At 54.3% G+C, this 12,910-nt stretch overlaps 6 protein-coding genes across 6 annotated transcripts; 2 read left to right on the forward strand and 4 right to left on the reverse strand.

Annotated features, from left to right (window-relative positions):
* Positions 1 to 255: 255 nt before the first annotated feature.
* Positions 256 to 1,008, forward strand: BO70DRAFT_417603 (uncharacterized protein; the record flags this gene model as incomplete). The annotated part of the gene is made up of 1 exon (XM_025547420.1): positions 256 to 1,008. One exon carries the CDS (start codon positions 256 to 258, stop codon positions 1,006 to 1,008), a length of 753 nt encoding a protein of 250 aa, XP_025395118.1.
* A 388-nt stretch (positions 1,009 to 1,396) lies between these two features.
* Positions 1,397 to 2,810, reverse strand: BO70DRAFT_432860 (tyrosinase family protein). Its single transcript, XM_025548359.1, has 4 exons — positions 2,703 to 2,810; positions 2,524 to 2,649; positions 2,287 to 2,409; positions 1,397 to 2,237 (listed from the first exon to the last, which is right to left on the reverse strand). The coding sequence occupies exons 1-4, from the start codon at positions 2,798 to 2,800 to the stop codon at positions 1,526 to 1,528; spliced, it is 1,059 nt and encodes a 352-aa protein (XP_025395119.1). The 5' UTR covers positions 2,801 to 2,810; the 3' UTR covers positions 1,397 to 1,525.
* Positions 2,811 to 3,183: 373 nt separating this feature from the next.
* On the reverse strand, positions 3,184 to 3,796 carry BO70DRAFT_366201 (uncharacterized protein). The gene is made up of 4 exons (XM_025544277.1): positions 3,658 to 3,796; positions 3,524 to 3,597; positions 3,416 to 3,460; positions 3,184 to 3,365 (listed from the first exon to the last, which is right to left on the reverse strand). Exons 1-4 carry the CDS (start codon positions 3,736 to 3,738, stop codon positions 3,260 to 3,262), a joined length of 306 nt encoding a protein of 101 aa, XP_025395120.1. The 5' UTR covers positions 3,739 to 3,796; the 3' UTR covers positions 3,184 to 3,259.
* Positions 3,797 to 5,025: 1,229 nt separating this feature from the next.
* Positions 5,026 to 6,871, forward strand: BO70DRAFT_323504 (putative MFS multidrug transporter). Its single transcript, XM_025540593.1, has 4 exons — positions 5,026 to 5,248; positions 5,316 to 5,810; positions 5,891 to 6,558; positions 6,614 to 6,871. Exons 1-4 carry the CDS (start codon positions 5,033 to 5,035, stop codon positions 6,747 to 6,749), a joined length of 1,515 nt encoding a protein of 504 aa, XP_025395121.1. The 5' UTR covers positions 5,026 to 5,032; the 3' UTR covers positions 6,750 to 6,871.
* Positions 6,872 to 7,676: 805 nt separating this feature from the next.
* Positions 7,677 to 8,258, reverse strand: BO70DRAFT_300914 (NAD(P)-binding protein; the record flags this gene model as incomplete). Its single annotated transcript, XM_025539689.1, has 1 exon — positions 7,677 to 8,258. A coding segment is annotated over one exon (582 nt), but the record flags the coding sequence as incomplete, so codon positions are not given.
* Positions 8,259 to 10,138: 1,880 nt separating this feature from the next.
* Positions 10,139 to 11,525, reverse strand: BO70DRAFT_390415 (glycoside hydrolase family 28 protein; the record flags this gene model as incomplete). Its single annotated transcript, XM_025546150.1, has 4 exons — positions 10,139 to 10,567; positions 10,618 to 10,747; positions 10,797 to 11,219; positions 11,265 to 11,525. The coding sequence occupies 4 exons, from the start codon at positions 11,523 to 11,525 to the stop codon at positions 10,245 to 10,247; spliced, it is 1,137 nt and encodes a 378-aa protein (XP_025395123.1). The 3' UTR covers positions 10,139 to 10,244.
* Positions 11,526 to 12,910: the final 1,385 nt, after the last annotated feature.

Genomic DNA, 12,910 nt, shown 5'->3' on the forward strand with positions numbered 1-12,910 from the left:
AATTCCTGTACCAGACATTATTTGCATAATTCTCAGTGAATGGTCCATAGCCAACACGCTACCCGGGGACTTTGTCTGTTTCTTATCGGCTGTCGTGGCTGCACATCCTCTCACTCACCCGCCAACGGCACAAATAGGCATCAATGTTGCACCGTGTATCATTCTATCTTCATGTGACCCGGCGAGTATTCCTTCAGTCCCCCCTCTCCCTCTCATCTTTTGCATCTTCATCTAACACCCACCCAAGCACTAACAATGCCACCCATAAACAGCGACATTGACATTGACATCGACATCCCCCGCGACGCTCGCCGCGTCTTCTTGACCCTGCAGAACGGCGGCATCGCCATTATCCCTGCCAGCGTTGGCTACGGCCTTGTAGCCACCACCCCCTCTGCCCTCGACCGCCTCTTCACCACCAAACGCCGCAAGCCCCACAAGAAACATGCCATGCTCGGCTCCGACGCCCTCCAGCAGAGCATCCATATCCTTCCTCCCCGAGAAGCATCCATCCTTCGCACATTGACCGTCGATCTTGACCTGCCTGTTGGCGTCGTTGCTCCTTTCCGCCATGATAATCCGCTCATCCAGACCCTTGGGTCTGATTTTCTGGAGCGATGTACCGTCGACGGGACCATATCTATGCTTGTAAATGGGGGGCCGTTTCAGGAGGAGTTGGTACGGCTTTGTACTGATGCTGGGGTGCCGCTGCTTGGATCGTCTGCGAATCTTACCGGGACGGGAACGAAGGTGCTGGTTGAGGATATTGAGAGTGAGATTAAAGCGGCGGCTGATATTATTATTGATTACGGACGGCGGACTTTTAGCAATCCACGGGCGTCGTCGACTATCATCAATTTCCGGGATATGAAGCTCGTGAGGTACGGTGCTTGCTATGATACTATTCGCGATGTCCTGCGGAGGTTCTATGGGATTGAGTTTCCTGTGGACCCGGGAAAGAATGAGCTTTTCTCGGGACATGTGGATGCTCAGGCGAATGTTTATTGATCGAGGTCCGTCTGTTCGGTGGTAGTTGGTGTGGGAATACGTGGGATATCCCGTAGATATATTAATAGTATGCAAGATATATATTGCTGACATGTGGCATATGCAGGTAGATTCTCGAATAATACGTTTGCGAGATTGACAATCTAATGCTCCAGCGGCTGAGATGATACCTTGCTGAGTGTAGCTTGCGTTTCAGATTGTGATGGTTTTTTGGGTAAAATCTTTCTTTCCGTCTTTAGCAACAGCTGGGGATATATCGGTGCGCGTTGATATCGTCCCCCCCTGAGAAGCATGCACGCTTCGCCTGTTATTCCAGTCTGCATCCACATCTTTTTTGGTAAACTCTACGGTCTGTCAAGAGGTCAATTTATACCGATCAACATGCTTCGTTCCCATTACTAGATTGACCGGAATGCCCTGGTCCTCTCAATCCCATCTATTTGCCCACAAACAATATCCAACACTATACACTACATCGATACACCTCCTCCTCTATACACCCACTTCTCACCAACCCCTATTCATACCGATAACAATAATCATACGCCGTCGTATCCATCACCTCCCTCAGCTTTCTCGCCCGGCCCACGACCCCCCACTCCGCCACCGTATCCAGCGTGACGTCCGGACTACCCGGCGGATCATAGATAATCGTCGTCCCGTTCAACGCATTCGTCCGCGTCGCCGGGTCCTTCCCCTGCCAGATCGTCCACATTCGATCCACCATAGAATGATGCAGAAAGAACGACGGGTCCTGCGCCGCAGCAAACACATCCGACATGGTCGAGCCCACGGCCCGATGTCCGCTCCCGTGCGCCCCGAAATATCCCTCCCCGCTCGGGTCCATGTACTCGAGGAAATCGATGATGTTGGTCGTTGCCATCATCGCGTCTAGGAACTGGTGCGTGTTCTGTGCGAGAAGGTAGCTCTCGCTGAAGGATCGCGTGAGGCATCGCGGGTTGTAGGTCCATGCGTTGGACGGGAGGGGCGCGTAGGACTTTACGTCTGAGAGGCTGATCGGGCCCATGTGGATTGTCCAGTTCGTGAACGGGCCGGAGTGCACGCAGCCGCCCCCGTGGCCGGGTGAGCAAGCTACGTTTTCGGGGCAGGGGGGTGAGGCGAGAGGGGCTGTGGGGTCCGGGAGACCGTCGCCGGAGAGGGAGGTGTCGCTGCCGTCGAAGACTGGGCTGGCGCTTAGGTTGGAGGTGAAGGAGGGCCAGTTCCAGTATCTGTGAGGTTAGTGAGGGGAGGGGGGTTTGCATGAGGGGGGGAGCGTACGGTAGGCCGCCTTTATAGCCGCATTCGTCTTGGAGGGCCTTTTCGAACAGGTAGGACAGCTCGCGGTGCCACGGGAGAAACAGGCCGTTGTTGTGAATGACGAGGGTGTAGTTGATGTGTGTTCTGGAATGGTCTAGTGGTGAGTGAGGTTCTGAAAATGGATACCTGAGGCGAAAGGAGTACTCCCCGCCCGGGTCTTCCGCTGAAGACCCGACAGGCTGTTGGTGTGAGACTTACGCGACAAAGTCGTCGTAGCGATCTCGCACTCCGGGGTACTGGTCATTGGGCAGCGTCGAGGGGAGGCGTCGCAGGCACCACACGGCGTCGATGAAGTCGGTCCGTTGTTGCTTGCTCAGATCGGCCCTGGAGCTGTTAGGTCTGTGCAATGCAATGGGATGAAATGTGGGAAGATCTACCAATCTCTTCGCACGGTGGTCTGCTCAGGACGGCATCGTGGCTGTGGTGCCGCGAGGGCCACCACAATTGTGAGCAGGAGACCGACTAGAAGCCGCATAGTGTCTGCCCTGAGCACGGAGATGGTTCGAATCGAGAACCATGGCTATGGAGTGACGGCTTCTTATACGGATTAGAGAAGCGTCCTCTCGGACCTTTGACCTGACCGACAATTGCTCTGTATCCCCATCAGTCCCCATTGAGGAGCAGGTAGGGTTAGAGTTCGTGTTTACACAACGACTCGAGGAACATGCTTCGAGTGGAGGCGCAACATGTCGATCTTGCCATTGTCGTTCGTCGTTATTCCTGCTTCGCGACCAAACTAGGTTGCATACACGCAGTCACCTGGAAAACAGTGGGGAAATATTGGAAGCCTGCAAGATTGCGGCTTTACCGGAGTATGAGCATGGGTATGCACCAGTCAAGGATTCATTGATTATTTCCATTAGTTCGGCGTTGTACATATTATACATCAGATGGGTGGTGGTATTGCCCCTTTTCAGGTCTCGCTTTCCTCCGTTCAGAACACCTTATCCTCGCAATACACGCTGCTGACGGGAACGGGCTCCGAGGACGAGTGCTCGCCGGGCATCAACAGCGTCTGGCGTCCTGTGCAGCCCATGGCTCTGATTCTGGTCAGTCTTATAGTCGGACCGAACAGGGAAACGTGACTTACGAGAAGAAGCGACACTCCCGCGACAGAAACACCGACCGGACCTCACTGCAACCACACGTTAACCTCTCTCTCCCTCTCTCCCCTTGTTCCTCCATTCAGCTCACTCACTCTTCCTCGATATGATGACAGTCGTTAAACGGCACCTGCACCTGCTTGCTCCCCTCCAGCGTCTCGATTCCAATCTGCCGTCCGATCAGTCAGCATATCACGCGTCGCAACCACACCAGGCACCGCGCACTTACCGTCGTGGTCCTCTTCTCGGCGCTAGTCAGGCCCGCGAGGAGCAGCACGCTCAACAAGGCAATCGGCTTGAGGGAATACATCGTGGATGTGGTGGGGGCTCGGCACTTGGACGGATGGGCAACAGACAACGGTGAGAAGAAGATGGACAGATCACACAATAGCGCAATCGCATCTGACGCGTATTTAAGGGTCCAATGCCCAGAGACCAGCTGTTGTGTTCGGTGGCGGTTCATCCCTTGCGTCAGGTCGCATTCTCGACGCGACCCTTCGCGGATCCCGTTTCGTCTTCACGGTGGGCGGCTGGGCATAATGGCTTGATGAAGAGGGTGTCACTGCGATGCGCGTGGATCGCGGGGTGAGAGATCGCGGCATCGTTTAATAGGGTCTTCATTCCCAGACACGGCTTGAAATCAACTGTTGGTTGATAGCCTTCGAGGATGTTTCGTAGGTAGGCTCACTGCCAAGAACCCCTCGCGACTTTGAGGGTGTGTTTTGAATTCATGCTAGGCTCGTGGCTGATTAGGATCGTTTGAGAAAGCTCTTCGATTTCTTGCAGCCTTACAATCACCCTGTCAAATGAAGGAACCTCTATCGAGCGTCTTGGAGTCAGATGAACCCGATAAGGTCGCGCCGGAATGTGAGGGAATCGCAGCAACTAAGCGACAAGCAGCTTCCAAGACAAATACCCATACATACTCGAAGGTGGTGGGTGGTTTCACGCCGGGATGTCGTCAGACAATACTACTTTCCTATCAGGTGCCAGCGAATGGACATCGATGTGATAAGGGGTTCATATTCTTGCAGGCTTTTCCATGCCATTCCGGAGTCGACATGAATGAGTCGCTGCGCCGCCCACACCCATCTTTCCAATTTACCTCCAACCCTCCCACAGTTCCTGCTGCAAATCCGTTGATGAGCGCATTCCTGTCGCGCTTATTTGCTACCTAAGATACGGATTACGAGGCCATGTCCGGGCTCAGCCATCTGAAGCTAATCTGCAGGCTCCCGCCAACTCACGGAACGCTGGTCGGCAATTGGCAGAAGATGCCTCGGCTCGGCTGGATCCAGTGCGGAGAAGCCAGGGTGACCGTTATAAAACGACTGTCAATCTCCCTGGATTGCTGCGGCATCGCGGTTTTCGGCAGTCCGAGTGGTCGTCAACTCCCGGCGATCCACCGGACCCTTGACGGGGCTATGATGAGCTGGTCTCTGGGGTCCCCACAATACCCCGGGTGCCCTTATCTGGCCCGCCGGCAGTTGAGTCAGGGCCTCGACCACCTGGACTGAGTCAATGACGAAGGCCCCATTCCGCGGGGTCAATATATTCCTGCTCAGCCCTGAAGTCCATCGTACGATTTTCGCATCATCAGAATCATGCCATCCATCCAGCCAACTCCGTACCCCGAGGACGCCTCCGGGAAGTCCCAGCCCGACTACATCGAAAAGACCGAACTGGGCCTCAGCGACGAGCCCGGCAGTACGCTCTCGCAACAACATAAGACCTACCTGTTGCAGCGACATGGCACGTTGGACCTCGATCCAGTCCCCAGTATGGATCCAGCGGATCCATACAACTGGCCATTATTCAAAGTGAGTGCGAACACTCCAGGTGTGGTCTAGCGGGACCGATCGCTGGCTGTAGCGGCTAACGAGACAGAAAATCATGAACCTCCTCCTGGTCGCTTTCCACGCTTGCATGGGCACTTTCACCGCCGCTGCAGTCATACCGGCCTACGAGGACATTGTGGCCGATCTTGGCGTTTCCCTCCAGCGCGCGAGCTACCTCACATCCCTTCAGATAGCCATCCTTGGCGGCGCCCCGTTGTTCTGGAAGCCCCTCTCCCACCGATTCGGACGTCGCCCAGTCTTCCTTCTCTCTCTGCTGCTCAGCTGTGTCTGCAATATCGGCTGCGCAAAGAGCCCCGACTATGCCTCCATGGCGGCGTGTCGGGCCTTGGTGGCGTTTTTCATCTCCCCCGCCATGGCCATCGGCAGCGCCGTCGTCACGGAGACGTTCTTCCGGCGCGAGCGCGCAAAGTACATGGGGATCTGGGCGGTGATGGTCACATTGGGTGTTCCCATAGGGCCTCTAATCTTTGGTTTCGTGACGCAGCGGGTGGGATACCGCTGGATCTACTGGACCCTGGCAATTGTACGTTCGGTTCAACATATAACCTGTCAGAACCTCCTTTGGAGATCCGACTGGAAAGTACTCAAACACTAACAATCTAGACCAACGGCGTCGAACTCATTCTCTACATCTTCTTCGGCCCCGAGACCCGTTATATCGGCGCTGAAACGACCTCCGCCTTCCGCCGCGAATACTTGACCCTCAAGCGAATCGACCCCTCCCCATTCCGCATCTCCGAGTTCTACCACCCCCTCACCTTAATCACCAACATCCCCGTTTCAATCGCCGCAGCCTCCTACGCAATGGTCTTCCTTTTCGCTTCCGTCATGAACTCCGTCGAGGTCCCCCAGCTCCTCCAGGTCAAATTCGGCCTCAACGCCGAACAACTCGGACTACAGTTCCTCGGCCTGATCATCGGCTCACTTCTCGGCGAACAGCTTGGCGGAGTTCTATCCGACACCTGGATGAACATTCGCGCAAAACGGATAGGTCACCGTCCGGAGCCGGAGTATCGCCTCTGGCTGAGTTATATCGGGTATCTCCTTACCATCGCAGGCATGGTTGTTTTTCTGGTATGTACGGAAAACGCGACGGAGGGGAAGTGGACCGTCTCTCCTGTTATCGGGACGGGCATCGCCGCGTTCGGGAATCAGGTCGTTACGACCGTCTTGATTACCTATGCCGTGGATACGTATCCTGTCGATGCGGGGAGTGTGGGCGTTTTTATTAACTTTGTGAGGTCGACCTGGGGGTTTATTGGGCCGTTTTGGTGCGTCCACCATCTTCATCATTGTCATCGGACATCGGCTAATGGGGGTTTCCAGGTTCCCGGATATGTTCGATAGCGTAGGTATCGCGAATAGCTCGGGTGTCGTCACGGCGTTGATCATGGGCGCGAGCTTTATTCCTACGGTTGTCCTTCAGTGGCAAGGTCGGAAGTGGAGGAAAGATGTCAGTTAGAAGCATGATAGTGACGCAGGTCATGATTGCTTCTGGAATGCGAAGGCCGTGTCTTTCGTCCTTCTCATCCTTTTCTTTACATTAGTCAACTTCAACTAACCGGAATACTTTAATCTCAGTACCTCCCTTCCCCTCTGAGCTCGACGTAGCCAATACAAGCCCATGGTAGTATTAGTAGTAGTAGTAGTAGTATTCATTAACCTGATATAGCCGGCCCATTGAGGCCCGCTGTACAGGTGTTCTCTCGACCCCAGAGATGAGGCTTTCCCTCGCCATATATATACATATACTGCCGCGAAGCATGGTGTTTACCCCCAGACCCCTCGCCACTAGCCTTTATATATATGAAAAAGCTTCACCTTGCCCCGAAGCCCCATTACCCCAGATACTAGTACAAAGTAAAGTCATACTTGGACTCTGCTCAGCCCCTTGTGTTTTGTCCCCTGACTACAAGCCCGACGGTCACGTGTTCGTCTTGCCTGTAGACAGTGCCGTTGTCTGCCTTAGGCAGTATGCAGGATGCTGGTCAACAGACAATTTTGATGATAACCAACTAACCCGATATTCTATAGATACAGTGTTTGGTGACTTGCAGAAATGGGTAGTCAGGAACCAGAAAGCAACCCTGTAGATGATCACATACTCAGAAAAACAATATCTATTTAGGTTTGGCCGAATAGAATAATGAATTGAATTCATGTAACGCGAATAAAAAGGTATCCTGACACCGTAGAGATATTATGCTCCTGCCATGAACCGGATATCCATAACGCCTAGTATTACTTCCTACCCAGTTGCTTAAGGGGGATGCATCCGCCCCCTCCGTCCGTCCGTCCATCCTAGTTATCTCTCCTAGTTATCCAACCAACTCAATCCCCAACACGGTACACCAGTCCCCCTCCCAGTGAACCAGTGAGAAGAAACCCCCTAATTAACCGTATTCAAACAATGACTCCTCACCAACCCGGTCCCCTCATCCTTCCTCGCCGTCACCGGCATCATCCCACAGTCATCCAGCACCCAGGTCAAAAAGCTCAACACCTCCAGATACGTCTCCCCGTTGGTCATCAACTCCACGGCGCGAATCCGCGGCGGCATCGTGAAATGCATATTACACACCAGCGGTCTCCGCTGACGGGATACCTTCTCGACCATGAAGCTTGTTTTGAATGACGAGGAGTTCGAGGCGAGGATGCAGTCTCGTGGTGTTTCTGCGTCGAGGGCGCCCATTACGTCCACTTTGAGCGGGAGTTGTTCTGGGACGGTTTCAATGGCCAGCCATGCGTTGGAGACTGCCCGGGTGAGGTCGTGGAACGTGTCGCATGCTCCTTCTTTGCGCGGGATTAGGATGTATCGCTCGTATTCGGGTTTGTGGGTCGAGATGTAGGTTAGGGAGTCGTTGCGCGCCCGGGAGGAGGGGTCGACGAGGTGTACTGTGTGGCCTGCTGCGGAGAAGACGCTCGCGATCCGTCGGCCCAAGACCCCCGCGCCGATTATGGCGATTGGCCGGGGGCCGCAGATGAGGGGGTTCCAGTTTGTGAGGGTGTGGTGGGGTAGGGGAGTTGGAGTCGGGGTTATGGTATGGGGTTGGAGGGAGTGGTGGGGTGGTTGGTGGATGAGGGTTGTGGATTGGGATGTTGCGGGCAGGAGGTGGGAGGGCGTAGTTTCATCTTGTGATCGTTGCGAGGTTGTGGGTTGAGTGTTGAGTGTTTGGGAGGGAACTGGTTCGGGCGTTGTGAAGTACGGAGGAGTTGATTGAGGCGTTGTGATATCGGAGGTGAGTTGCGGTGTTGCCAGTTGTGAGGCGATTGGGGGAGTCGGAAGCCGGTAGGATGGGGCTTGAGGCAGAGGTTGGATGGATGACGGTATGGGGGTTGCAGGTCGTAATGCCGGTGGTGAGAAGGCTAGCTCAGGTCTGTGCTCTAAATCGGAATGAGGCGTAGGACCAGGTGCGATCCCCTGGCGGTATTGGAGCGCTGTGGATGGGGTGTATATCGGCTGAAAGACCGGCTGTGGCGATATAATCTGGGTTGTCGACGAGGGGAAGCTTGTCACTGGAAGACAGGTTGGCTCAGGGGATAGCGACCAAGCGCTGCCAGGCTCAGGGCTGTCGGGATGCAGGGGACACGGATATGTTTCCATGCTGAATGATCTGTCTATATCTGATGCCACAAGTGCCTTGATAAGACACATGGCCGCGTCGCATCCTATATATACTCCGGCCGGCCAATGGTGATCCGGTTTCCCGCATATGAAGCAGGACCTCACACGGGCATAGTCGGGCTAGCATCCCGCGCTGATCCATCGTAGATTGTTCCTTGAAGGGGTATGCCGTGACATCATGCCTGGGATATGCTTCGCTCATGCCGAATCAGGGCATAGCAAGCGCCGAACCCTGATCAGGGATATAGTTCACGGGTAGGCTGATTGAGTTCAAAGGCTGGAAGGCTGCTCTTCCTGCCGCATTGGGCACCTGGATGTCTGTCGGTCTGGCCAGGGTACAGCACCTAGGAACATGGTTCCACAAAGTCTAACGGGGTTGCGGCAGGTTATTGTTGCTGTCCATGACAGAGCCTTGGATTTCTTGGAACCTTCTCGAAGATCTGTCAGCTGCAAATACCAGTGCTGATCGATAGGCCGATCTTTTTAAATCCACAGCTGCCCTTGTCATCCCTACCGGGGCCATGCAGGTTGCGACAGTTGTGCAACGGTCAACCTTCCCCGTGGCGTGCATCCCGGCGGCACCACTCCCAGGTAATTATCTCCACCAATCGAACAATCTTAGTAGCTTCGGCCGAACCACTTCTCAGTCTTGGGGTTGTCTGGGAAGGGAAACAGGTCGGTCGATCTGTGCGCCGCCACTGGCAGAGACTCCCGTGGGTTCTGTGAAGCGTTGGAATATTTACAGCCGATCGTCGTCGCAACCACTGAAGGCAGTTGCCAGCGTGTCGATCAGAAGGTAAACTGGACGTCATAGCATCGCCTTGTCTTCACTTTGACTACTCCGGCACCTAACTTGAGTTTCTCGACAACGCAACTGCATGTGCAACAATGACAAGGCGGCACGGGAAGGAGCCGGATGAAATTCTTGATCCAGGACGGTGGTAGCAGCAGCAGCAGTATCGATTTGAGTCTGGCGAGTCACAGACGAAGCCTGTGGCTCTAGGATAGACGTACCAGGCTATGGAGTTACGTACGTAAAGTGCGACCACAAAGACAGTTCAAGCCAATGTGGCACTTAGATCGGTGGGATATTTGCAGGTGTCATTCCGTAATAGGGAGCTCTTACTAGTTTTAGAAGTTCGCTGCATAGCAAGTCGAGGCCCCTAGGACCGGGTATACATTGCAGGCAGGTTCACCGCGCAGGGAAGCAAGGCCGGGGGGGGAGGCCAGTGGGTCAAAATCCAAGATCATGGTAGGTCGGTTGGTTGATTGGTTACACGGGGAGAAGAAACCTCCACCTGACCTCTGTTGGCCACCTCACAGTCGGAAGGCTTAACAGCTGATATCGTCCGGCACATTCTCACAATCCGAACTGGTTTTTCCTCCAGTGATATCAACGTCCGTCCAAGTCCAGTCCGTGCAGCTATCCGATCCGCAAAGAATGTAGATATTGGTGCCGGTGTCCTCGACCGTACCTACAACCCCGTCCAGGACGAAATCCGAGATGGTGACTCCGTTGGTCGGGCTTTCATCGGTGTCGTCATAGTTCTGCTCCACCACGATGCCGTAGTCGGTGATCTCGGACAGGGTGATCTCCTTGTAGGTGATTTCGCTGACGGTGCCGGTGTCGCCGTAGATTGTCTTGATGCGAACTCCTACTAGAATTAGCGGTTTCCAGCATATTGTGACAAAGGGGGTTGCCCACCATTCTGTGAGCTTTTGATCTCCGAATCATAGAATGTCACGTTCTTGACTGTGTTGTCGTCACGTCCGCCGACGGACCCGATGGAGAGACCATGTCCGCCAGAGCAGACACCACCAGAGAAGTAAATATTCTAGTATATCCGGTCAGTATCACGAGGTCAATAAATCTGGGAAACGTACCTCTCCCGAATTAATTGCCACACAATCGTCCTGGTTGTACACATTGGCCCCCGTGATGGTGACATACGTGCTCGACCCGATGTCAAACCCGTCGGTATTGGCGGCCCCCTCATCGTCACCATCAGTGTTGTCAATGGTAATGTCCTCCAGAGTGAGGTCCGTGGCCCCATCAATGCTGAAAACCTGCACCGGCGAGTTCTGGATGTAGATTCCGCTAATCAAGGAGGAGGTCAAGTCATGCGCGTAGAAGAACTTAGGCTTCGTCTTGCCGCCATCGCTTCCCTCACCGTCCCACCAACGGCTACCATCACCATTGAGATAAGCACCGGAGGCACCAGTCACGGTGATATCGGTTCCGGAGACGGAAACAAGAGGTCCATCCCATTCTTCGTAGCCGAAAGTGGTCTCGCCCTCAAAAATGACCTGTTTCTGTCAGTTTCTGCGACGTGCTCGGGTGCATATACCCACATAAGTCCCTTCATTCAGGTCCGTCAGGTCCAGGGTGACGCCCGACGGGACAGCCACGTCGGACAGAACGATGGTGGAACAGGAGGTTTTGGACTTGCTCGCGGAGGAGGCACCCTCGGAGCCGGAGAACGTGCAGCTGGTCGCCCGTTTTTCCAGGTCTTCGAGACTGGGGGCCGCAGTGACCAGGGGATCGGCGGGGACGGCACTGGCCACCGAGGCCCACAGGGCGAGACCCAGCGCAATCACCGAGCTAGGAGTCATGGTGGATAAAAAGCGAGTAGACTGTCGAGATGGAGACAAGCTTTGCTAACCTCTTGGCTTGTTCTTGGATGAGCTTTCTTGACATTGGCATTGCGTCTTATTTATAGCCTTGCCAGCCTCTACCGCATGAACATACCACCTCTCGGTGGTGGGATATCGCAAATGAATACGGATCAGGGTGCCGCAGCTCCGTCGGAAGAATTACCGTAGCGCACGGGATAATGTGATAGTTCCTGCATAAGCTTCGCATGGCTCTCTTCAGAGAACGCCACGCTATATTTCCCGTGTTTGACGCGCAATGGCTTTGTCGCCTTCGGGGAGGTCACTGCGATAAGTGGTGGGAAAACGACATCAGCGCACTGTACCTGAAGCGCCCGTTCGTGAGCGTGGCGCCGTGTCAATGTTGCTCTTATCCGGCGGGGGTACGACAGGGGCTCGATTTGGAGGCATCGCTTTTATCCTTCATCCCCCAGGGTACTGGTGGAGTTTGAGGGGAACGATCTCCGCAACAAAAGTGGGTGTAGGAAGCTTAATTCCCGTCTGAAGAAAACCCCCGAGTATATTCCCAGCCGATTGCCAGCAGCGGTGGGTCGATTGTCCTTTGCCAAACACCTGACCGAAACTTGTCCCCGTTAAAGGCAGCAGTTGGCCCCCTGGTCGGAGGTATGTCTCGAAGTGTTTAGATCGATGAAATTGGCTATATCGTACGGGACAACCAAAGATCTCCGATGATGGTGAATATTGCTGTTCGAAGGGCTATATTTTTGCCCGTTGCCGACCCGTCCCTAACACCAACTACTATGTATTTAGTTAGCCGTGAGTTAGTGCGGAGTAGCAGCTAGCATCACGTCACTAACTTAGTAGCCAGTGAGTAGCTCTGTGAGGCAACGGTGCTCGAGATGACACTGAGTGGAAATGAAAGGGCGGCTGGCGCGGAAGTGACCGGAAACCTGGTAAAGTTGGCCATGACAGGACTCGATGGTTTGATGTCGGGGTGTTGTCAAGTCAAAGACGCGTCGAGAGAAAGAAGGGACCAAGACGCATCTGCCGGATTTCGGCCTCAGGCTGTCTGGCGGGTTGCTCATCCAGAAAAGGGTCTGAGCATTCAAAGGAATTCCATGTGTATCTCTCTTCTTCGATTTGCAAAGCAATATTTTTCAATCATGGTACCCAATTCAGCAATGATAGTCGGGAATCAAGAAACCCGGGCAATATAATGGTGATAATGATGGTCACTGGAGGACTGCACTTAACATGGACACCTGAGGCAACATGCATGGTGCTGTCGGCTCTCGCTCCCTTAGTCCGGGAACCGACACTGACTGCCGGCTTGCGGCCTCAGGCCTCATACCGGCAAGGCCCACGAAGCCATCCGGCCTCGGCCA

This window comes from Aspergillus heteromorphus, assembly GCF_003184545.1.
Source record: "Aspergillus heteromorphus CBS 117.55 chromosome Unknown BO70scaffold_39, whole genome shotgun sequence".
Lineage (NCBI taxonomy): Eukaryota > Fungi > Ascomycota > Eurotiomycetes > Eurotiales > Aspergillaceae > Aspergillus > Aspergillus heteromorphus.